The sequence below is a fragment of the Carcharodon carcharias genome, chromosome 14 (genome assembly GCF_017639515.1).
Source record: "Carcharodon carcharias isolate sCarCar2 chromosome 14, sCarCar2.pri, whole genome shotgun sequence".
NCBI lineage: Eukaryota > Metazoa > Chordata > Chondrichthyes > Lamniformes > Lamnidae > Carcharodon > Carcharodon carcharias.
Genome location: NC_054480.1, coordinates 124,052,144 through 124,074,294, shown reverse-complemented (window position 1 = coordinate 124,074,294; position 22,151 = coordinate 124,052,144). Strand labels below are relative to the sequence as shown.

The window sequence follows — 22,151 nt, the reverse complement described above, 5'->3', positions numbered from 1 at the left end:
TTAAGTATATTGATCTCCTTATCCCTTCTGTCAAAATGCATCATCTCACACTGCTCATTCCATCTGCCACTTTTCTGTCCATTCTGCTAGTCTATCTATGCCATGCCTGTACAAGGCATTGGTGAGACCGCACCTGGAGTACTGTGCACAGTTTTGGTCCCCTTACTTAAGGAAGGATATAGTTGCATTGGAGGCGGTTCAGAGGAGGTTCACTAGATTGATTCCAGAGATGCGGGGCTTGTCTTATGAGGAGAGATTGAGCAGTTTAGGCCTATACTCGCTAGAGTTTAGAAGGATGAGAGGAGATCTAATCGAGGTATATAAGAAGCTAAAGGGGATAGACAAAGTAGACATGGAGCAGATGTTTCCCCTTGTAGGGCATTCTAGAACAAGAGGCCATAGTTTTAGGCTAAGGGGTGGTAGAGTTAAATCAGAGATGAGGAGGAATTACTTTGCTCAAAGGGTCATGAATCTGTGGAATTCACTATCTCAGAGTGCAGTGGATGCTGGGATGCTGAATAAATTTGAGGCTGAGATAGACAGATTTTTAATTAGTAACAGGTTGAAAGGTTATGGGGAGAGGGTGGGAAATTGGAGTTGAGGTTGAAATGAGATCAGCCATGGTCGTATTGAATGGCGGGGTAGGCTTGAGGGGCTGAATTGTCTACTCCTGCTCCTAGCTCTTATGTTATGTTGCAGTTGATTGGTATCATCCTCAATCTGTATCACCCTATTTTCCTCTATTTACACAGACTGACTTGTTGCTTGGTCAGTGTCAGTTTCCACTGTACAGTGATACGTGGTTTGTACCCGAAGTGAAATGTGATGAGTTCAGTCTCGCATGTATTGGGCAGTGAGAGATGATAGTGGTTGAGAGATGCTGGGCAGAATCCTAAATGATTCAGCACTTTATCCATTCCCAACATTATTTGTGCCCTGTGTGACCTTGCCTCCTCATTTGATGCAGTGGGAGCTGTGATGAGCTACTTAAGAGACCAAAATGTAATTTGAGCAGCTGTGAAACTCTGTTTCCAACCCTCCCGCAGCCAGTGGTATCCCTCCAGCCTCTCAGGCAGTGCTGTCAGCTCTTCTCTGCATTAATTCTGATACATTACCTCTCAGACACAGCCCTGAATCTTTGTGTGAAATGTATCTTCCTAGGTTTCAATCATGTTTGTATTGTTTGTGTGTATGTGTGTCTGCGTGCATATGCGTGTGTGTGTGTGAGTGCTTCTTAATGTTCTTCTCTCCTGAAGACTCACTAACCATCCCCTTGATTAGCAACCTCAGTCACTTCCCAACAGTGACTGGACAGTGATCAGGAGCAGGAACCCTGGCTGGTTTTCCCCTCTTCGGCCCTAAATGTAAAGGAGCCCCATGTGTGGCTTGTCCTCTCTGAATACAGATACAGGGGGAGAACAAATTGAGAAGCCTATTTAAAACAATAAGCGTCCAGGCTCTTTGGTTTTATTAGTAATGGATTTGAATACAAAGCAAGAAAGTTACACTGAACTTTTATTAAGAAAGTAAGAAATAGGAGCAAGTGACCATTTGGACCCTCCAAAACAAAAACAGAATTACCTGGAAAAACTCAGCAGGTCTGGCAGCATCGGTGGAGAAGAAAAGAGTTGACGTTTCGAGTCCTCATGACCCTTCAGCAGAACTGGGTGAATCCAAGGAGAGGGGTGAAATATAAGCTGGTTTAATGTTGGGGGGGGTGTTGGGTGGGGGGAGAGAAGTGGAGGGGGGTGGTGTGTGGTTGTAGGGACAAACAAGCAGTATTAGGAGCAGATCATCAAAAGATGTCACAGACAAAAGAACAAAAGAACACAGGTGTTGAAGTTGGTGATATTATCTAAACGAATGTGCTAATTAAGAATGGATGGTAGGGCACTCAAGGTATAGCTCTAGTGGGGGTGGGGGGGGCATAAAAGATTTAAAAATAATGGAAATAGGTAGGAAAAGAAAAATCTATATAAATTATTGGAAAAAACAAAAGGAAGGGGGAAGAAACAGAAAGGGGGTGGGGATGGAGGAGGGAGTTCAAGATCTAAAGTTGTTGAATTCAATATTCAGTCTGGAAGGCTGTAAAGTGCCTAGTCGGAAGATGAGGTGCTGTTCCTCCAGTTTGCGTTGGGCTTCACTGGAACAATGCAGCAAGCCAAGGACAGACATTTGGGCAAGAGAGCAGGGTGGAGTGTTAAAATGGCAAGCGACAGGGAGGTTTGGGTCATTCTTGCGGACAGACCGCAGGTGTTCTGCAAGTCTCTCTGGAGAGACCAAACGTAAACTGGGCGATCGCTTTGCTGTTTCTTCCCCCTTCCTTTTGTTTTTTCCAATAATTTATATAGATTTTTCTTTTCCTACCTATTTCCATTATTTTAAAATCTTTTATGCCCCCCCACCCCCCACTAGAGCTATACCTTGAGTGCCCTGCCATCCATTCTTAATTAGCACATTCGTTTAGGTAATATCACCAACTTCAACACCTCTGTGTTCTTTTGTTCTTTTGTCTGTAACATCTTTTGATGATCTGCTCCTATCACTGCTTTCTTGTCCCTACAACCACACCACCCCCCCCCCCACTTCTCTCCCCACACCCAACTGCACCCCCCCTCCCCCCACCTTAAACCAGCTTATATTTCACCCCTCTCCTTGGATTCACCTAGTTCTGTTGAAGGGTCATGAGGACTCAAAACGTCAGCTCTTTTCTTCTCCACCGATGCTGCCAGACCTGCTGAGTTTTTCCAAGTAATTCTGTTTTTGCTTTGGATTTTCAGCATCCGCAGTTTTTTGTTTTTATCTGTTTGGACCCTCCAGCCTGTTCTGCCATTCAATAAGACCATGCTGACCTTATACTACAACTCCATCTTCTCGCATTATCCCAATAATTCTTAGTTCCCTTAGAGTCCAGAAATCTATCGATCTCTGTTTTGAATATACTCAACGACTGAGCTTCCACAGTCCTCTCAGGTAGAGAATTCCAAAGATTCACAACCCTCTGAGTGAAGGAATTTCTGCCCATCTCAGTCCTAAATAGTCAACCCCTTATTCTGAGACTGTGACTCTTCAATCCAATTTCCCCAGCCAGGGGAAACATCCTTCCAGCATCTAAGCTGTCAAGCCTCTTAAAAATGTTATATGTTTCAATGAGATCGCTTCTTATTCTTCTAACTCTAGGGAATATAGTTCTAGTCTACTCAAACTGTAGGATTTATCCTAGGAATCAGTCTGGTGAACCTTTATTGTGCTCCCTCTAAGGCAAGTGTATCCTTCCTTGGATAAGAAGACCAGAATTGTGCACAATACTCCAGGTGTTCTCTCACCAAGATTCAGTTGTAGTATGACGTCTTTTACTCTTGTACCTCAATCCCTTTATAATAAAGGGATTTCCTCTTCCTAATTACTTACTATACCTGCATGTCAACTCTCTGTGATTTATGAGCAAGGACATCCAAGTCCCTGTCAGCTGGAGTGTTGTGTGCAATTCTGGGCACCACAAGGAAGGATGTCAAGGCCTTGGGATGCAGAGGAGATTTATGAGAATGGTTCCAGGGAGGGAGAACTTCAGGGATTTTTCTTTCTTTATTCTTTCTTGGGATGTGGGCATTTGTTGCCCCAAAGTGGGCAGCCATTTCAGAGGGCAGTTAAGAGTCAGCCACATTGCTGTGGGTCTGGAGGCACATGTAGGCCAGACCAGGTAAGGGTGGCAGATTTGCTTCCTGAAAGGTTTCATGGTCACCATCACTGAGGCTAGCTTTCAATTCCATATTTTATTACGTTAATTTAAATTTCACCAGCTTCCCCTCTCCTAAGAGCAGAGAAGATTAAGAGGCGATTTAATAGAGCCTTTCAAAATTATGAAGGGCGTTGACAGAGTAGATAAAGAGAAACTCTTTTCACAGGCAGAAGGGTCGGCAATCAGAGGACACAGATTAAAGGTGATTGTCGAAAGAACCAAAAGCGACATAAGGAAACTTTATTTAGACAGTAAGTTATGATGGTGGGGGGGAGACGGTGGCATAGTGGTAATGTCACTGGACCAATAATCTAAAGGTCCAGGCTATTGCCCTGGAGACATCGGTTCAAATACCACCATGGTAGCTAGTGGCATTTAAATTCAATTAATTAAATTTACATATTTGTTAAATTCAGTTAATTATTAAATCTGGAATATAAAGCTAGTTTCAGTAATGGTGACCATGAACTTATCATCGATTGTTGTAAAAACCCATCTGGTTCACTAATGTCCTTTAGGGAAGGAAATCTGCCATCCTTACCCAGTCTGGCCTACGTGTGACTCCAGATCCACAGCAATGTGGTTGACCCTGAACTGCCCTCTGAAATGGCCTAACAAGCCACTACCAAACTGCTCCAGAAAATTCAAAAGGATTAAAACTGGACAGACCACCCAACATCGACAGCACTGTGGGAATACCTGCAGTAGTTCAAGAAGGCAGTTCAGCATCACCTTCTTAATTAGACCTTCGGAATTAGAGAAGGGCAACAAATGCTGACCTTGCCAGCGAGGCTCACATCCCATGAAAGAATAAAAATTCACGATGGAAGCAGGTTCAACAGTAACTTTTAAAAGAGAATTGGAAATAGCAGGGCAGTGGTACAGGATGGCTCTTTCAAAGAGCTGGCACAGGCATGATGGGCTGAACGGCCTCTTTCTGAGCTGTGATATTCTATGATTCTGTGTCTAATTTTAGTTGTATATATGTTTTATCCTGGATCTTCTTGTTGCAGTATATGGGTTGTATCGAAGTGGTAAAATCAATGAGATCCCTTGATTTCAACACTAGAACACAGGTCACAAGGTAAGACACTGTATATATTGCTGACAGAATGTGCACAGGATGGGTCAATACATGGGACTAAACCTGTTTATGATCATTGATTGTTATTCAACCAAAGAAGCTTAGAACCAAATAAGTTAAACTGTAAATATAATCAATATTCAAATTTCACCCTCAAAGATGTTTCTTCAGGATAGCATCTGCTTATTGGGTTGTTTTCACTTGGGGAGTCAGTCACTGGTCATTCTTCACAAATATGCACACATTCCCTCTCTCTATTTCCTGCATATCTCCCTTCCTCGTCCACGCTCTGTCTCTTTCTCTCTCAATCTTTTTCTGTCACTCTCTAAGACTACCTCTTGGAGTTTGCCTCTCTGTCTCTCTGAGTCACTCCATCTCTTTCTCTCTGAGTGCTTCTCTCTCTCTCTCTCCCTGAGACTGTGCATGTTTCTCCACTTGTCTGTCTCTCTGAGCCTGTGTGTGTTTCTCTCTCTCTATGTTTCTCTATCTGTCTGTCTCTCTGGAGCCTGTGTGTGTCTCTCTCTCTCTGAATCTCCCTGAGTCTGTCTCTCTCTCCGTGTATCCCTCTCTCTCTCCCTGAGTCTCTCTCTCTCTCTTTCCCTGAGTCTGTCCCTTTCTCTCTCTTTCTCCGAGTCTGTCCCTTTCTCTCTCTTTCTCCGAGTCTGTCCCTTTCTCTCTCTTTCTCCGAGTCTGTCCCTTTCTCTCTCTCTCTCCCTGAGTCTGTCCCTTTCTCTCTCTCTCTCCCTGAGTCTGTCCCTTTCTCCCCCTCTCTCCCTGAGTCTGTCCCTTTCTCCCCCTCTCTCCCTGAGTCTGTCCCTTTCTCCCCCTCTCTCCCTGAGTCTGTCCCTTTCTCCCCCTCTCTCCCTGAGTCTGTCCCTTTCTCCCCCTCTCTCCCTGAGTCTGTCCCATTCTCCCTCTCTCTCCCTGAGTCTGTCCCATTCTCCCTCTCTCTCCCTGAGTCTGTCCCGTTCTCCCTCTCTCTCCCTGAGTCTGTCCCGTTCTCCCTCTCTCTCCCTGAGTCTGTCCCGTTCTCCCTCTCTCTCCCTGAGTCTGTCCCATTCTCCCTCTCTCTCCCTGAGTCTGTCCCATTCTCCCTCTCTCTCCCTGAGTCTGTCCCATTCTCCCTCTCTCTCCCTGAGTCTGTCCCTTTCTCCCTCTCTCTCCCTGAGTCTGTCCCTTTCTCCCTCTCTCTCCCCGAGTCTGTCCCTTTCTCCCTCTCTCTCCCCGAGTCTGTCCCTTTCTCCCTCTCTCTCCCCGAGTCTGTCCCTTTCTCCCTCTCTCTCCCTGAGTCTGTCCCTTTCTCCCTCTCTCTCCCTGAGTCTGTCCCTTTCTCCCTCTCTCTCCCTGAGTCTGTCCCTTTCTCCCTCTCTCTCCCTGAGTCTGTCCCTTTCTCCCTCTCTCTCCCTGAGTCTGTCCCTTTCTCCCTCTCTCTCCCTGAGTCTGTCCCTTTCTCCCTCTCTCTCCCTGAGTCTGTCCCTTTCTCCCTCTCTCTCTCTCTCCCTGAGTCTGTCCCTTTCTCCCTCTCTCTCTCTCTCCCTGAGTCTGTCCCTTTCTCCCTCTCTCTCTCTCTCCCTGAGTCTGTCCCTTTCTCCCCCTCTCTCTCTCCCTGAGTCTGTCCCTTTCTCTCTCCCTCTCTCTCTCTCCCTGAGTCTGTCCCTTTCTCGCTCTCTTTCTCTCTCTCCCTGAGTCTGTCCCTTTCTCGCTCTCTCTCTCCCTCTCCCTGAGTCTGTCCCTTTCTTGCTCTCTCTCTTTCTCTCTCTCCCTGAGTCTGTCCCTTTCTCCCTGAGTCTGTCCCTTTCCCTCTCTCCCTCTCCCCGGGTGCCGTTCCCTCTCCCTCCCCGAGTCCCATTCCCCACCCCGAGACCCATTTCCCCCCTCCCCCGCACCAAGATCCTTTCCCCCTCCCCCGCCCCGTCCCTTTACCCCCCCTCCCCGCCCCGAGTCCCTTTACCCCCCCGCCCCGAGTCCCTTTCCCCCTCCCCCTCTCTACCCCTCCCCCTCACTCCCTCCCGCCCTCCCCCTCGCACCGCCTTCCCCTCCGCCCTCGCCCTCGCCCTCCCCGAGTAACTCTCCTCCCCTCTGTCCCTCCTCCTCCCCTCTGTCCCTCCACCTCCCCGAGTCCCTCTCTCTCCCTCCCTCCCCGAGTCCCTCCCTCCCCGAGTCCCTCTCTCTCCCTCCCTCCCCGAGTCCCTCCTTCCCCGAGTCCCTCCCTCTCCCTCCCTCCCCGAGTCCCTCCCTCTCCCTCCCTCCCCAAGTCCCTCCCTCTCCCTCCCTCCCCGAGTCCCTCCCTCTCCCTCCCTCCCCGAGTCCCTCCCTCTCCCTCCCTCCCCGAGTCCCTCCCTCTCCCTCCCTCCCCGAGTCCCTCCCCCTCCCTCCCTCCCCGAGTCCCTCCCCCTCCCTCCCTCCCGAGTCCCTCCCCCTCCCTCCCTCCCCGAGTCCCTCCCTCTCCCTCCCTCCCCGAGTCCCTCCCTCTCCCTCCCTCCCCGAGTCCCTCCCTCTCCCTCCCTCCCCGAGTCCCTCCCTCTCCCTCCCTCCCCGAGTCCCTCCCTCTCCCTCCCTCCCCGAGTCCCTCCCTCTCCCTCCCTCCCCGAGTCCCTCCCTCTCCCTCCCTCCCCGAGTCCCTCCCTCTCCCTCCCTCCCCGAGTCCCTCCCTCTCCCTCCCTCCCCGAGTCCCTCCCTCTCCCTCCCTCCCCGAGTCCCTCCCTCTCCCTCCCTCCCCGAGTCCCTCCCTCTCCCTCCCTCCCCGAGTCCCTCCCTCTCCCTCCCTCCCCGAGTCCCTCCCTCTCCCTCCCTCCCCGAGTCCCTCCCTCTCCCTCCCTCCCCGAGTCCCTCCCTCTCCCTCCCTCCCCGAGTCCCTCCCTCTCCCTCCCTCCCCGAGTCCCTCCCTCTCCCTCCCTCCCCGAGTCCCTCCCTCTCCCTCCCTCCCCAAGTCCCTCCCTCTCTCTCTCTTCCCCCCCGAGTCCCTCCCTCCCCGAGTCCCTCCCTCACTCTCTCTCTCTTCCCCACCCCGAGTCTCTCTCTCGCTCTCTCTCTTCCCCCCGAGGCCCTCCCTCTCTCTCTCTCTCCCCCCTGAGTTCCTCCCTCTCTCTCTCTCACCGTCTCTCTCTCACCCTCTCTATGCGACCCTCTGCCTCTATGCGACCCTCTGCCTCTATGCGACCCTCTGCCTCTATGCGACCCTTTGCCTCCCTCTGCGTCGCTCTGTCTCTCTCCCTCTGCGTCGCTCTGTCTCTCTCCCTCTGCGTCGCTCTGTCTCTCTCCCTCTGCGTCGCTCTGTCTCTCTCCCTCTGCGTCGCTCTGTCTCTCTCTCTCTGCGTCGCTCTGTCTCTCTCTCTCTGCATCGCTCTGTCTCTCTCTCTCTTTGCGTCGCTGTCTCTCTCTCTCTGCGTCGCTCTGTCTCTCTCTGCATCGCTCTGTCTCTCTCTGCGTCGCTCTGTCTCTCTCTCTCTGCGTCGCTCTGTCTCTCTCTCTCTGCGTCGCGCTGTCTCTCTCTCTCTGCGTCGCTCTGTCTCTCTCTCTCTGCGTCGCTCTGTCTCTCTCTCTCTGCGTCGCTCTGTCTCTCTCTATCTGCGTCACTCTGTCTCTCTCTCTCTCTCTCTGCGTCGCTCTGTCTCTATCTGCCTCGCTCTGTCTCTCTCTATCTGCCTCGCTCTGTCTCTCTCTATCTGCCTCGCTCTGTCTCTCTCTATCTGCCTCGCTCTGTCTCTCTCTATCTGCGTCGCTCTGTCTCTCTCTATCTGCGTCGCACTGTCTCTCTCTATCTGCGTCGCTCTGTCTCTCTCTATCTGCGTCGCTCTGTCTCTCTCTATCTGCGTCGCACTGTCTCTCTCTCTCTCTCTGCGTCGCTCTGTCTCTCTCTCTCTATCTGCGTCGCCCTGTCTCTCTCTCTATCTGCGTCGCCCTGTCTCTCTCTCTATCTGCGTCGCCCTGTCTCTCTCTCTATCTGCGTCGCCCTGTCTCTCTCTCTATCTGCGTCGCTCTGTCTCTCTCTCTATCTGCGTCGCTCTGTCTCTCTCTCTATCTGCGTCGCTCTGTCTCTCTCTCTATCTGCGTCGCTCTGTCTCTCTCTCTATCTGCGTCGCTCTGTCTCTTTCTCTCTGCGTCGCTCTGTCTCTCTCTCTCTGCGTCGCTCTGTCTCTCTCTCTCTCTGCGTCGCTCTGTCTCTCTCTCTCTCTGCGTCGCTCTGTCTCTCTCTCTCTCTGCGTCGCTCTGTCTCTCTCTCTCTCTGCGTCGCTCTGTCTCTCTCTTTGCGTCGCTCTGTCTCTCTCTCTCTCTGCGTCGCTCTGTCTCTCTCTCTCTCTGCGTCGCTCTGTCTCTCTCTCTCTGCGTCGCTCTGTCTCTCTCTCTCTGCGTCGCTCTGTCTCTCTCTCTCTGCGTCGCTCTGTCTCTCTCTCTGCGTCGCTCTGTCTCTCTCTCTCTGCGTCGCTCTGTCTCTCTCTCTCTGCGTCGCTCTGTCTCTCTCTCTCTCTCTGCGTTGCCCTGTCTCTCTCTCTCTCTTTCTCTGCGTCGCCCTGTCTCTCTCTCTCTCTCTCTCTGCGTCGCTCTGTCTCTCTCTCTCTCTCTCTCTCTCTGCGTCACTCTGTCTCTCTCTCTCTCTCTCTGCGTCGCTCTGTCTCTCTCTCTCTGCGTCGCTCTGTCTCTCTCTCTCTGCGTCACTCTGTCTCTCTCTCTCTCTCTGCGTCGCTCTGTCTCTCTCTATCTGCCTCGCTCTGTCTCTCTCTATCTGCCTCGCTCTGTCTCTCTCTATCTGCCTCGCTCTGTCTCTCTCTATCTGCCTCGCTCTGTCTCTCTCTATCTGCGTCGCTCTGTCTCTCTCTATCTGCGTCGCTCTGTCTCTCTCTATCTGCGTCGCTCTGTCTCTCTCTCTCTCTGCGTCGCTCTGTCTCTCTCTCTCTCTGCGTCACTCTGTCTCTCTCTCTCTATCTGCGTCGCTCTGTCTCTCTCTCTATCTGCGTCGCTCTGTCTCTCTCTCTATCTGCGTCGCTCTGTCTCTTTCTCTCTGCGTCGCTCTGTCTCTCTCTCTCTGCGTCGCTCTGTCTCTCTCTCTCTCTGCGTCGCTCTGTCTCTCTCTCTCTCTGCGTCGCTCTGTCTCTCTCTCTCTCTGCGTCACTCTGTCTCTCTCTTTGCGTCGCTCTGTCTCTCTCTCTCTCTGCGTCGCTCTGTCTCTCTCTCTCTCTGCGTCGCTCTGTCTCTCTCTCTCTGCGTCGCTCTGTCTCTCTCTGCGTCGCTCTGTCTCTCTCTCTCTGCGTCGCTCTGTCTCTCTCTCTGCGTCGCTCTGTCTCTCTCTCTCTCTGCGTCGCTCTGTCTCTCTCTCTCTGCGTCGCTCTGTCTCTCTCTCTCTCTCTGCGTTGCCCTGTCTCTCTCTCTCTCTTTCTCTGCGTCGCCCTGTCTCTCTCTCTCTCTCTCTCTGCGTCGCTCTGTCTCTCTCTCTCTCTCTCTCTCTGCGTCACTCTGTCTCTCTCTCTCTCTCTCTGCGTCGCTCTGTCTCTCTCTCTCTGCGTCGCTCTGTCTCTCTCTCTCTGCGTCACTCTGTCTCTCTCTCTCTCTCTGCGTCGCTCTGTGTCTCTCTCTCTCTCTCTCTCTCTCTCTCTCTCTGCGTCACTCTGTCTCTCTCTCTCTCTCTCTCTCTCGGCGTCACGCTGTCTCTCTCTCTCTCTCTTTGCGTCGCTCTGTCTCTCTCTCTCTCTGCGTCGCTCTGTCTCTCTCTCTCTCTCTCTGTGTCGCTCTGTCTCTCTCTCTCTCTGCGTCGTTCTGTCTCGCTCTCTCTCTGCGTCACTCTGTCTCTCTCTCTCTCTCTCGGCGTCACTCTGTCTCTCTCTCTCTCTCTGCGTCGCTCTGTCTCTCTCTCTCTCTCTGCATCGCTCTGTCTCTCTCTCTCTCTGCGTCGCTCTGTCTCTCTCTCTCTCTCTGCGTCGCTCTGTCTCTCTCTCTCTCTCTCTGCGTCGCTCTGTCTCTCTCTCTCTCTCTCTGCGTCGCTCTGTCTCTCTCTCTCTCTCTCTCTCTGCGTCGCTCTGTCTCTCTCTCTCTCTGCGTCGCTCTGTCTCTCTCTCTCTCTCTGCGTCGCTCTGTCTGTCTCTCTCTCTCTCTGCGTCGCTCTGTCTCTCTCTCTGCGTCGCTCTGTCTCTCTCTCTCTCTCTCTGCGTCGCTCTGTCTCTCTCTCTCTCTCTCTGCGTCGCTCTGTCTCTCTCTCTCTCTGCGTCGCTCTGTCTCTCTCTCTCTCTCTCTCTGCGTCGCTCTGTCTGTCTCTCTCTCTCTCTGCGTCGCTCTGTCTCTCTCTCTGCGTCGCTCTGTCTCTCTCTCTCTCTGCGTCGCTCTGTCTCTCTCTCTCTGCGTCGCTCTGTCTCTCTCTGTCTGCGTCCCCCTCTCTCTCTCTGTCTGCGTCCCCCTCTCTCTCTCTGTCTGCGTCCCCCTCTCTCTCTCTGTCTGCGTCCCCCTCTCTCTCTCTGTCTGCGTCCCCCTCTCTCTCTCTGTCTGCGTCCCCCTCTCTCTCTCTGTCTGCGTCCCCCTCTCTCTCTCTGTCTGCGTCCCCCTCTCTCTCTCTGTCTGCGTCCCCCTCTCTCTCTCTGTCTGCGTCCCCCTCTCTCTCTCTGTCTGCGTCCCCCTCTCTCTCTCTGTCTGCGTCCCCCTCTCTCTCTCTGTCTGCGTCCCCCTCTCTCTCTCTGTCTGTGTCCCCCCCTCTCTCTCTGTCTGCGTCCCCCTCTCTCTCTCTGTCTGCGTCCCCCTCTCTCTCTCTGTCTGCGTCCCCCTCTCTCTCTCTGTCTGCGTCCCCCTCTCTCTCTCTGTCTGCGTCCCCTCTCTCTCTCTGTCTGCGTCCCCCTCTCTCTCTCTGTCTGCGTCCCCCTCTCTCTCTCTGTCTGCGTCCCCCTCTCTCTTTCTGTCTGCGTCCCCCTCTCTCTTTCTGTCTGCGTCCCCCTCTCTCTCTCTGTCTGCGTCCCCCTCTCTCTCTCTGTCTGCGTCCCCCTCTCTCTCTCTGTCTGCGTCCCCCTCTCTCTCTCTGTCTGCGTCCCCCTGTCTCTCTCTGTCTGCGTCCCCCTCTCTCTCTCTGTCTGCGTCCCCCTCTCTCTCTCTGTCTGCGTCCCCCTCTCTCTCTCTGTCTGCGTCCCCCTCTCTCTCTCTGTCTGCGTCCCCCTCTCTCTTTCTGTCTGCGTCCCCCTCTCTCTCTCTGTCTGCGTCCCCCTCTCTCTCTCTGTCTGCGTCCCCCTCTCTCTCTCTGTCTGCGTCCCCCTCTCTCTCTCTGTCTGCGTCCCCCTCTCTCTCTCTGTCGGCGTCCCCCTCTCTCTCTCTGTCGGCGTCCCCCTCTCTCTCTCTGTCGGCGTCCCCCTCTCTCTCTCTGTCGGCGTCCCCCTCTCTCTCTCTGTCGGCGTCCCCCTCTCTCTCTCTGTCGGCGTCCCCCTCTCTCTCTCTGTCGGCGTCCCTCTCTCTCTCTCTGTCGGCGTCCCTCTCTCTCTCTCTGTCGGCGTCCCTCTCTCTCTCTCTGTCGGCGTCCCTCTCTCCCTCTCTGTCGGCGTCACTCTCTCTCTCTCTGTCGGCGTCACTCTCTCTCTCTCTGTCGGCGTCCCTCTCTCTCTCTCTGTCTGCGTCTCTCTCTCTGTCTGCGTCCCTCTCTCTGTCTGCGTCCCTCTCTCTGTCTGCGTCCCTCTCTCTCTCTCTCTGTCAGCGTCCCTCTCTCTCTCTCTCTGTCTGCGTCCCTCTCTCTCTCTCTGTCTGCGTCCCTCTCTCTCTCTCTCTCTCTGTCTGCGTCCCTCTCTCTCTCTCTCTCTCTCTCTCTCTCTGTCTGCGTCCCTCTCTCTCTCTGTCTCTCTGTCTGCGTCCCTCTCTCTCTTTCTGTCTGCGTCCCTCTCTCTCTCTCTCTCTCTGTCTGCGTCCCTCTCTCTCTCTCTGTCTGCGTCCCCCTCTCTCTCTCTCTGTCTGCGTCCCTCTCTCTCTCTCTCTCTCTCTCTCTGTCTGCGTCCCTCTCTCTCTCTGTCTGCGTCCCTCTCTCTCTGTCTGCGTCCCCCTCTCTCTCTCTCTGTCTGCGTCCCCCTCTCTCTCTCTGTCTGCGTCCCCCTCTCTCTCTCTGTCTGCGTCCCCCTCTCTCTCTCTGTCTGCGTCCCCCTCTCTCTGTCTGCGTCCCCCTCTCTCTCTCTCTGTCTGCGTCCCCCTCTCTCTCTCTCTGTCTGCGTCCCCCTCTCTCTCTCTGTCTGCGTCCCCCTCTCTCTCTCTGTCTGCGTCCCCCTCTCTCTCTGTCTGCGTCCCCCTCTCTCTCTCTGTCTGCGTCCCCCTCTCTCTCTCTGTCTGCGTCCCCCTCTCTCTCTCTGTCTGCGTCCCCCTCTCTCTCTCTGTCTGCGTCCCCCTCTCTCTCTCTGTCTGCGTCCCCCTCTCTCTCTCTGTCTGCGTCCCCCTCTCTCTCTCTGTCTGCGTCCCCCTCTCTCTCTCTGTCTGCGTCCCCCTCTCTCTCTCTGTCGGCGTCCCCCTCTCTCTCTCTGTCGGCGTCCCCCTCTCTCTCTCTGTCGGCGTCCCCCTCTCTCTCTCTGTCGGCGTCCCCCTCTCTCTCTCTGTCGGCGTCCCTCTCTCTCTCTCTGTCGGCGTCCCTCTCTCTCTCTCTGTCGGCGTCCCCCTCTCTCTCTCTGTCGGCGTCCCCCTCTCTCTCTCTGTCGGCGTCCCTCTCTCTCTCTCTGTCGGCGTCCCTCTCTCTCTCTCTGTCTGCGTCCCTCTCTCTCTCTCTGTCTGCGTCTCTCTCTCTGTCTGCGTCCCTCTCTCTGTCTGCGTCCCTCTCTCTCTCGCTCTGTCGGCGTCCCTCTCTCTCTCTCTCTGTCTGCGTCCCTCTCTCTCTCTCTGTCTGCGTCCCTCTCTCTCTCTCTCTCTCTGTCTGCGTCCCTCTCTCTCTCTGTCTGCGTCCCTCTCTCTCTCTCTCTGTCTACGTCCCTCTCTCTCTCTCTCTCTCTCTGTCTGCGTCCCTCTCTCTCTTTCTGTCTGCGTCCCTCTCTCTCTCTCTCTCTCTGTCTGCGTCCCTCTCTCTCTCTCTGTCTGCGTCCCCCTCTCTCTCTCTCTGTCTGCGTCCCTCTCTCTCTTTCTGTCTGCGTCCCTCTCTCTCTCTCTCTCTCTGTCTGCGCCCCCTCTCTCTCTCTGTCTGCGTCCCCCTCTCTCTCTCTGTCTGCGTCCCCCTCTCTCTCTCTGTCTGCGTCCCCCTCTCTCTCTCTGTCTGCGTCCCCCTCTCTCTCTCTGTCTGCGTCCCCCTCTCTCTCTCTGTCTGCGTCCCCCTCTCTCTCTCTGTCTGCGTCCCCCTCTCTCTCTCTGTCTGCGTCCCCCTCTCTCTCTCTGTCTGCGTCCCCCTCTCTCTCTCTGTCTGCGTCCCCCTCTCTCTCTCTGTCTGCGTCCCCCTCTCTCTCTCTGTCTGCGTCCCCCTCTCTCTCTCTGTCTGCGTCCCCCTCTCTCTCTCTGTCTGCGTCCCCCTCTCTCTCTCTGTCTGCGTCCCCCTCTCTCTCTCTGTCTGCGTCCCCCTCTCTCTCTCTGTCTGCGTCCCCCTCTCTCTCTCTGTCTGCGTCCCCTCTCTCTCTCTGTCTGCGTCCCCCTCTCTCTCTCTGTCTGCGTCCCCCTCTCTCTCTCTGTCTGCGTCCCCCTCTCTCTCTCTGTCGGCGTCCCCCTCTCTCTCTCTGTCGGCGTCCCCCTCTCTCTCTCTGTCGGCGTCCCCCTCTCTCTCTCTGTCGGCGTCCCCCTCTCTCTCTCTGTCGGCGTCCCCCTCTCTCTCTCTGTCGGCGTCCCCCTCTCTCTCTCTGTCGGCGTCCCCCTCTCTCTCTCTGTCGGCGTCCCCCTCTCTCTCTCTGTCGGCGTCCCTCTCTCTCTCTCTGTCGGCGTCCCTCTCTCTCTCTCTGTCGGCGTCCCTCTCTCTCTCTCTGTCGGCGTCCCTCTCTCTCTCTCTGTCGGCGTCCCTCTCTCTCTCTCTGTCGGCGTCCCTCTCTCTCTCTCTGTCGGCGTCCCTCTCTCTCTCTCTGTCTGCGTCTCTCTCTCTGTCTGCGTCTCTCTCTCTGTCTGCGTCCCTCTCTCTGTCTGCGTCCCTCTCTCTGTCTGCGTCCCTCTCTCTGTCTGCGTCCCTCTCTCTGTCTGCGTCCCTCTCTCTGTCTGCGTCCCTCTCTCTGTCTGCGTCCCTCTCTCTCTCTCTCTGTCGGCGTCCCTCTCTCTCTCTCTCTGTCTGCGTCCCTCTCTCTCTCTCTGTCTGCGTCCCTCTCTCTCTCTCTCTCTCTGTCTGCGTCCCTCTCTCTCTCTGTCTGCGTCCCTCTCTCTCTCTGTCTGCGTCCCTCTCTCTCTCTCTCTGTCTACGTCCCTCTCTCTCTCTCTCTCTCTGTCTGCGTCCCTCTCTCTCTCTCTCTCTGTCTGCGTCCCTCTCTCTCTCTCTGTCTGCGTCCCTCTCTCTCTCTCTCTCTCTCTCTGTCTGCGTCCCTCTCTCTCTGTCTGCGTCCCCCTCTCTCTCTCTCTCTGTCTGCGTCCCCCTCTCTCTCTCTGTCTGCGTCCCCCTCTCTCTCTCTGTCTGCGTCCCCCTCTCTCTCTCTGTCTGCGTCCCCCTCTCTCTCTCTGTCTGCGTCCCCCTCTCTCTCTCTGTCTGCGTCCCCCTCTCTCTCTCTGTCTGCGTCCCCCTCTCTCTCTCTGTCTGCGTCCCCCTCTCTCTCTCTGTCTGCGTCCCCCTCTCTCTCTCTCTGTCTGCGTCCCCCTCTCTCTCTCTCTGTCTGCGTCCCCCCCTCTCTCTCTCTGTCTGCGTCCCCCTCTCTCTCTGTCTGCGTCCCCCTCTCTCTCTCTGTCTGCGTCCCCCTCTCTCTCTCTGTCTGCGTCCCCCTCTCTCTCTCTGTCTGCGTCCCCCTCTCTCTCTCTGTCTGCGTCCCCCTCTCTCTCTCTGTCTGCGTCCCCCTCTCTCTCTCTGTCTGCGTCCCCCTCTCTCTCTCTGTCTGCGTCCCCCTCTCTCTCTCTGTCTGCGTCCCCCTCTCTCTCTCTGTCTGCGTCCCCCTCTCTCTCTCTGTCTGCGTCCCCCTCTCTCTCTCTGTCTGCGTCCCCCTCTCTCTCTCTGTCTGCGTCCCCCTCTCTCTCTCTGTCTGCGTCCCCCTCTCTCTCTCTGTCTGCGTCCCCCTCTCTCTCTCTGTCTGCGTCCCCCTCTCTCTCTCTGTCTGCGTCCCCCTCTCTCTCTCTGTCTGCGTCCCCCTCTCTCTCTCTGTCTGCGTCCCCCTCTCTCTCTCTGTCGGCGTCCCCCTCTCTCTCTCTGTCGGCGTCCCCCTCTCTCTCTCTGTCGGCGTCCCCCTCTCTCTCTCTGTCGGCGTCCCCCTCTCTCTCTCTGTCGGCGTCCCCCTCTCTCTCTCTGTCGGCGTCCCCCTCTCTCTCTCTGTCGGCGTCCCCCTCTCTCTCTCTGTCGGCGTCCCCCTCTCTCTCTCTGTCGGCGTCCCCCTCTCTCTCTCTGTCGGCGTCCCTCTCTCTCTCTCTGTCGGCGTCCCTCTCTCTCTCTCTGTCTGCGTCTCTCTCTCTGTCTGCGTCCCTCTCTCTGTCTGCGTCCCTCTCTCTCTCTCTCTGTCGGCGTCCCTCTCTCTCTCTCTCTCTCTGCGTCCCTCTCTCTCTCTCTGTCTGCGTCCCTCTCTCTCTCTCTCTCTCTGTCTGCGTCCCTCTCTCTCTCTGTCTGCGTCCCTCTCTCTCTCTCTCTGTCTACGTCCCTCTCTCTCTCTCTCTCTCTCTGTCTGCGTCCCTCTCTCTCTTTCTATCTGCGTCCCTCTCTCTCTCTCTCTCTCTGTCTGCGTCCCTCTCTCTCTCTGTCCGCATCCCCCCCTCTCTCTCTCTGTCTGCGTCCCTCTCTCTCTCTCTCTGTCTGCGTCCCTCTCTCTCTCTCTCTCTCTCTGTCTGCGTCCCTCTCTCTCTCTGTCTGCGTCCCTCTCTCTCTGTCTGCGTCCCCCTCTCTCTCTCTCTGTCTGCGTCCCCCTCTCTCTCTCTGTCTGCGTTCCCCTCTCTCTCTCTGTCTGCGTCCCCCTCTCTCTCTTTGTCTGCGTCCCCCTCTCTCTCTCTGTCTGCGTCCCCCTCTCTCTCTCTCTGTCTGCGTCCCCCTCTCTCTCTCTGTCTGCGTCCCCCTCTCTCTCTCTGTCTGCGTCCCCCTCTCTCTCTCTGTCTGCGTCCCCCTCTCTCTCTCTGTCTGCGTCCCCCTCTCTCTCTCTGTCTGCGTCCCCCTCTCTCTCTCTGTCTGCGTCCCCCTCTCTCTCTCTGTCTGCGTCCCCCTCTCTCTCTCTGTCTGCGTCCCCCTCTCTCTCTGTCTGCGTCCCCCTCTCTCTCTCTCTGTCTGCGTCCCCCTCTCTCTCTCTCTGTCTGCGTCCCCCTCTCTCTCTGTCTGCGTCACCCTCTCTCTCTCTGTCTGCGTCCCCCTCTCTCTCTCTGTCTGCGTCCCCCTCTCTCTCTCTGTCTGCGTCCCCCTCTCTCTCTCTGTCTGCGTCCCCCTCTCTCTCTCTGTCTGCGTCCCCCTCTCTCTCTCTGTCTGCGTCCCCCTCTCTCTCTCTGTCTGCGTCCCCCTCTCTCTCTCTGTCTGCGTCCCCCTCTCTCTCTCTGTCTGCGTCCCCCTCTCTCTCTCTGTCTGCGTCCCCCTCTCTCTCTCTGTCTGCGTCCCCCTCTCTCTCTCTGTCTGCGTCCCCCTCTCTCTCTCTGTCTGCGTCCCCCTCTCTCTCTCTGTCGGCGTCCCCCTCTCTCTCTCTGTCGGCGTCCCCCTCTCTCTCTCTGTCGGCGTCCCCCTCTCTCTCTCTGTCGGCGTCCCCCTCTCTCTCTCTGTCGGCGTCCCCCTCTCTCTCTCTGTCGGCGTCCCCCTCTCTCTCTCTGTCGGCGTCCCCCTCTCTCTCTCTGTCGGCGTCCCTCTCTCTCTCTCTGTCTGCGTCTCTCTCTCTGTCTGCGTCCCTCTCTCTGTCTGCGTCCCTCTCTCTCTCTCTCTGTCTGCGTCCCTCTCTCTCTCTCTCTGTCTGCGTCCCTCTCTCTCTCTCTCTGTCGGCGTCCCTCTCTCTCTCTCTCTGTCTGCGTCCCTCTCTCTCTCTCTGTCTGCGTCCCTCTCTCTCTCTCTCTCTCTCTGTCTGCGTCCCTCTCTCTCTCTCTGTCTGCGTCCCTCTCTCTCTCTCTCTGTCTACGTCCCTCTCTCTCTCTCTCTCTCTGTCTGCGTCCCTCTCTCTCTTTCTGTCTGCGTCCCTCTCTCTCTCTCTCTCTCTGTCTGCGTCCCTCTCTCTCTGTCTGTCTGCATCCCCACCTCTCTCTCTCTGTCTGCGTCCCTCTCTCTCTCTCTCTGTCTGCGTCCCTCTCTCTCTCTCTCTCTGTCTGCGTCCCTCTCTCTCTCTCTCTGTCTGCGTCCCTCTCTCTCTCTCTCTGTCTGCGTCCCTCTCTCTCTCTCTCTGTCTGCGTCCCTCTCTCTCTCTCTCTGTCTGCGTCCCTCTCTCTCTCTCTCTGTCTGCGTCCCTCTCTCTCTCTCTGTCTGCGTCCCTCTCTCTCTCTCTGTCTGCGTCCCTCTCTCTCTCTGTCTGCGTCCCTCTCTCTCTCTCTCTCTCTCTGTCTGCGTCCCTCTCTCTCTCTGTCTGCGTCCCTCTCTCTCTGTCTGCGTCCCCCTCTCTCTCTCTCTGTCTGCGTCCCCCTCTCTCTCTCTGTCTGCGTTCCCCTCTCTCTCTCTGTCTGCGTCCCCCTCTCTCTCTTTGTCTGCGTCCCCCTCTCTCTCTCTGTCTGCGTCCCCCTCTCTCTCTCTCTGTCTGCGTCCCCCTCTCTCTCTCTGTCTGCGTCCCCCTCTCTCTCTCTGTCTGCGTCCCCCTCTCTCTCTCTGTCTGCGTCCCCCTCTCTCTCTCTGTCTGCGTCCCCCTCTCTCTCTCTGTCTGCGTCCCCCTCTCTCTCTCTGTCTGCGTCCCCCTCTCTCTCTCTGTCTGCGTCCCCCTCTCTCTCTCTGTCTGCGTCCCCCTCTCTCTCTCTGTCTGCGTCCCCCTCTCTCTCTCTGACTGCGTCCCCCTCTCTCTCTCTGACTGCGTCCCCCTCTCTCTCTCTGTCTGCGTCCCCCTCTCTCTCTCTGTCTGCGTCCCCCTCTCTCTCTCTGTCTGCGTCCCCCTCTCTCTCTCTGTCTGCGTCCCCCTCTCTCTCTCTGTCTGCGTCCCCCTCTCTCTCTCTGTCTGCGTCCCCCTCTCTCTCTCTGTCTGCGTCCCCCTCTCTCTCTCCGTCTGCGTCCCCCTCTCTCTCTCCGTCTGCGTCCCCCTCTCTCTCTCCGTCTGCGTCCCCCTCTCTCTCTCCGTCTGCGTCCCCCTCTCTCTCTCCGTCTGCGTCCCCCTCTCTCTCTCCGTCTGCGTCCCCCTCTCTCTCTCTGTCTGCGTCCCCCTCTCTCTCTCTGTCTGCGTCCCCCTCTCTCTCTCTGTCTGCGTCCCCCTCTCTCTCTCTGTCTGCGTCCCCCTCTCTCTCTCTGTCTGCGTCCCCCTCTCTCTCTCTGTCTGCGTCCCCCTCTCTCTCTCTGTCTGCGTCCCCCTCTCTCTCTCTGTCTGCGTCCCCCTCTCTCTCTCTGTCTGCGTCCCCCTCTCTCTCTCTGTCTGCGTCCCCCTCTCTCTCTCTGTCTGCGTCCCCCTCTCTCTCTCTGTCTGCGTCCCCCTCTCTCTCTCTGTCTGCGTCCCCCTCTCTCTCTCTGTCTGCGTCCCCCTCTCTCTCTCTGTCTGCGTCCCCCTCTCTCTCTCTGTCTGCGTCCCCCTCTCTCTCTCTGTCTGCGTCCCCCTCTCTCTCTCTGTCTGCGTCCCCCTCTCTCTCTCTGTCTGCGTCCCCCTCTCTCTCTCTGTCTGCGTCCCCCTCTCTCTCTCTGTCTGCGTCCCCCTCTCTCTCTCTGTCTGCGTCCCCCTCTCTCTCTCTGTCTGCGTCCCCCTCTCTCTCTCTGTCTGCGTCCCCCTCTCTCTCTCTGTCTGCGTCCCCCTCTCTCTCTCTGTCTGCGTCCCCCTCTCTCTCTCTGTCTGCGTCCCCCTCTCTCTCTCTGTCTGCGTCCCCCTCTCTCTCTCTGTCTGCGTCCCCCTCTCTCTCTCTGTCTGCGTCCCCCTCTCTCTCTCTGTCTGCGTCCCCCTCTCTCTCTCTGTCTGCGTCCCCCTCTCTCTCTCTGTCTGCGTCCCCCTCTCTCTCTCTGTCTGCGTCCCCCTCTCTCTCTCTGTCTGCGTCCCCCTCTTTCTCTCTGTCTGCGTCCCCCTCTCTCTCTCTGTCTGCGTCCCCCTCTCTCTCTCTGTCTGCGTCCCCCTCTCTCTCTCTGTCTGCGTCCCCCTCTCTCTCTCTGTCTGCGTCCCCCTCTCTCTCTCTGTCTGCGTCCCCCTCTCTCTCTCTGTCTGCGTCCCCCTCTCTCTCTCTGTCTGCGTCCCCCTCTCTCTCTCTGTCTGCGTCCCCCTCTCTCTCTCTGTCTGCGTCCCCCTCTCTCTCTCTGTCTGCGTCCCCCTCTCTCTCTCTGTCTGCGTCCCCCTCTCTCTCTCTGTCTGCGTCCCCCTCTCTCTCTCTGTCTGCGTCCCCCTCTCTCTCTCTGTCTGCGTCCCCCTCTCTCTCTCTGTCTGCGTCCCCCTCTCTCTCTCTGTCTGCGTCCCCCTCTCTCTCTCTGTCTGCGTCCCCCTCTCTCTCTCTGTCTGCGTCCCCCTCTCTCTCTCTGTCTGCGTCCCCCTCTCTCTCTCTGTCTGCGTCCCCCTCTCTCTCTCTGTCTGCGTCCCCCTCTCTCTCTCTGTCTGCGTCCCCCTCTCTCTCTCTGTCTGCGTCCCCCTCTCTCTCTCTGTCTGCGTCCCCCTCTCTCTCTCTGTCTGCGTCCCCCTCTCTCTCTCTGTCTGCGTCCCCCTCTCTCTCTCTGTCTGCGTCCCCCTCTCTCTCTCTGTCTGCGTCCCCCTCTCTCTCTCTGTCTGCGTCCCCCTCTCTCTCTCTGTCTGCGTCCCCCTCTCTCTCTCTGTCTGCGTCCCCCTCTCTCTCTCTGTCTGCGTCCCCCTCTCTCTCTCTGTCTGCGTCCCCCTCTCTCTCTCTGTCTGCGTCCCCCTCTCTCTCTCTGTCTGCGTCCCCCTCTCTCTCTCTGTCTGCGTCCCCCTCTCTCTCTCTGTCTGCGTCCCCCTCTCTCTCTCTGTCTGCGTCCCCCTCTCTCTCTCTGTCTGCGTCCCCCTCTCTCTCTCTGTCTGCGTCCCCCTCTCTCTCTCTGTCTGCGTCCCCCTCTCTCTCTCTGTCTGCGTCCCCCTCTCTCTCTCTGTCTGCGTCCCCCTCTCTCTCTCTGTCTGCGTCCCCCTCTCTCTCTCTGTCTGCGTCCCCCTCTCTCTCTCTGTCTGCGTCCCCCTCTCTCTCTCTGTCTGCGTCCCCCTCTCTCTCTCTGTCTGCGTCCCCCTCTCTCTCTCTGTCGGCGTCCCCCTCTCTCTCTCTGTCGGCGTCCCCCTCTCTCTCTCTGTCGGCGTCCCCCTCTCTCTCTCTGTCTGCGTCCCCCTCTCTCTCTCTGTCTGCGTCCCCCTCTCTCTCTCTGTCTGCGTCCCCCTCTCTCTCTGTCTGCGTCCCCCCCTCTCTCTCTGTCTGCGTCCCCCCCTCTCTCTCTGTCTGCGTCCCCCTCTCTCTCTCTGTCTGCGTCCCCCTCTCTCTCTCTGTCTGCGTCCCCCTCTCTCTCTCTGTCTGCGTCCCCCTCTCTCTCTCTGTCTGCGTCCCCCTCTCTCTCTCTGTCTGCGTCCCCCTCTCTCTCTCTGTCTGCGTCCCCCTCTCTCTCTGTCTGCGTCCCCCTCTCTCTCTCTGTCTGCGTCCCCCTCTCTCTCTCTGTCTGCGTCCCCCTCTCTCTCTCTGTCTGCGTCCCCCTCTCTCTCTCTGTCTGCGTCCCCCTCTCTCTCTCTGTCTGCGTCCCCCTCTCTCTCTCTGTCTGCGTCCCCCTCTCTCTCTCTGTCTGCGTCCCCCTCTCTCTCTCTGTCTGCGTCCCCCTCTCTCTCTCTGTCTGCGTCCCCCTCTCTCTCTCTGTCTGCGTCCCCCTCTCTCTCTCTGTCTGCGTCCCCCTCTCTCTCTCTGTCTGCGTCCCCCTCTCTCTCTCTGTCGGCGTCCCCCTCTCTCTCTCTGTCGGCGTCCCCCTCTCTCTCTCTGTCGGCGTCCCCCTCTCTCTCTCTGTCGGCGTCCCCCTCTCTCTCTCTGTCGGCGTCCCTCTCTCTCTCTCTGTCGGCGTCCCTCTCTCTCTCTCTGTCGGCGTCCCTCTCTCTCTCTCTGTCGGCGTCCCTCTCTCTCTCTCTGTCGGCGTCCCTCTCTCTCTCTCTGTCGGCGTCCCTCTCTCTCTCTCTCTGTCGGCGTCCCTCTCTCTCTCTCTGTCTGCGTCCCTCTCTCTGTCTGCGTCCCTCTCTCTGTCTGCGTCCCTCTCTCTGTCTGCGTCCCTCT

General features: G+C 56.8%; 1 protein-coding gene across 2 annotated transcripts in view; it reads left to right on the top strand.

Moving 5' to 3' along the window:
* The window catches only part of LOC121286697 (SHC-transforming protein 2-like), an 85,434-nt gene that overhangs the window by 31,106 nt on the left and 32,177 nt on the right, over positions 1-22,151 (top strand). For both annotated transcript variants that reach the window (XM_041203675.1, XM_041203676.1), the window contains one exon: positions 4,753-4,823. In XM_041203675.1, the coding sequence (XP_041059609.1) occupies positions 4,753-4,823 (71 nt within the window). The remainder of the gene's footprint in view (positions 1-4,752; positions 4,824-22,151) is intronic.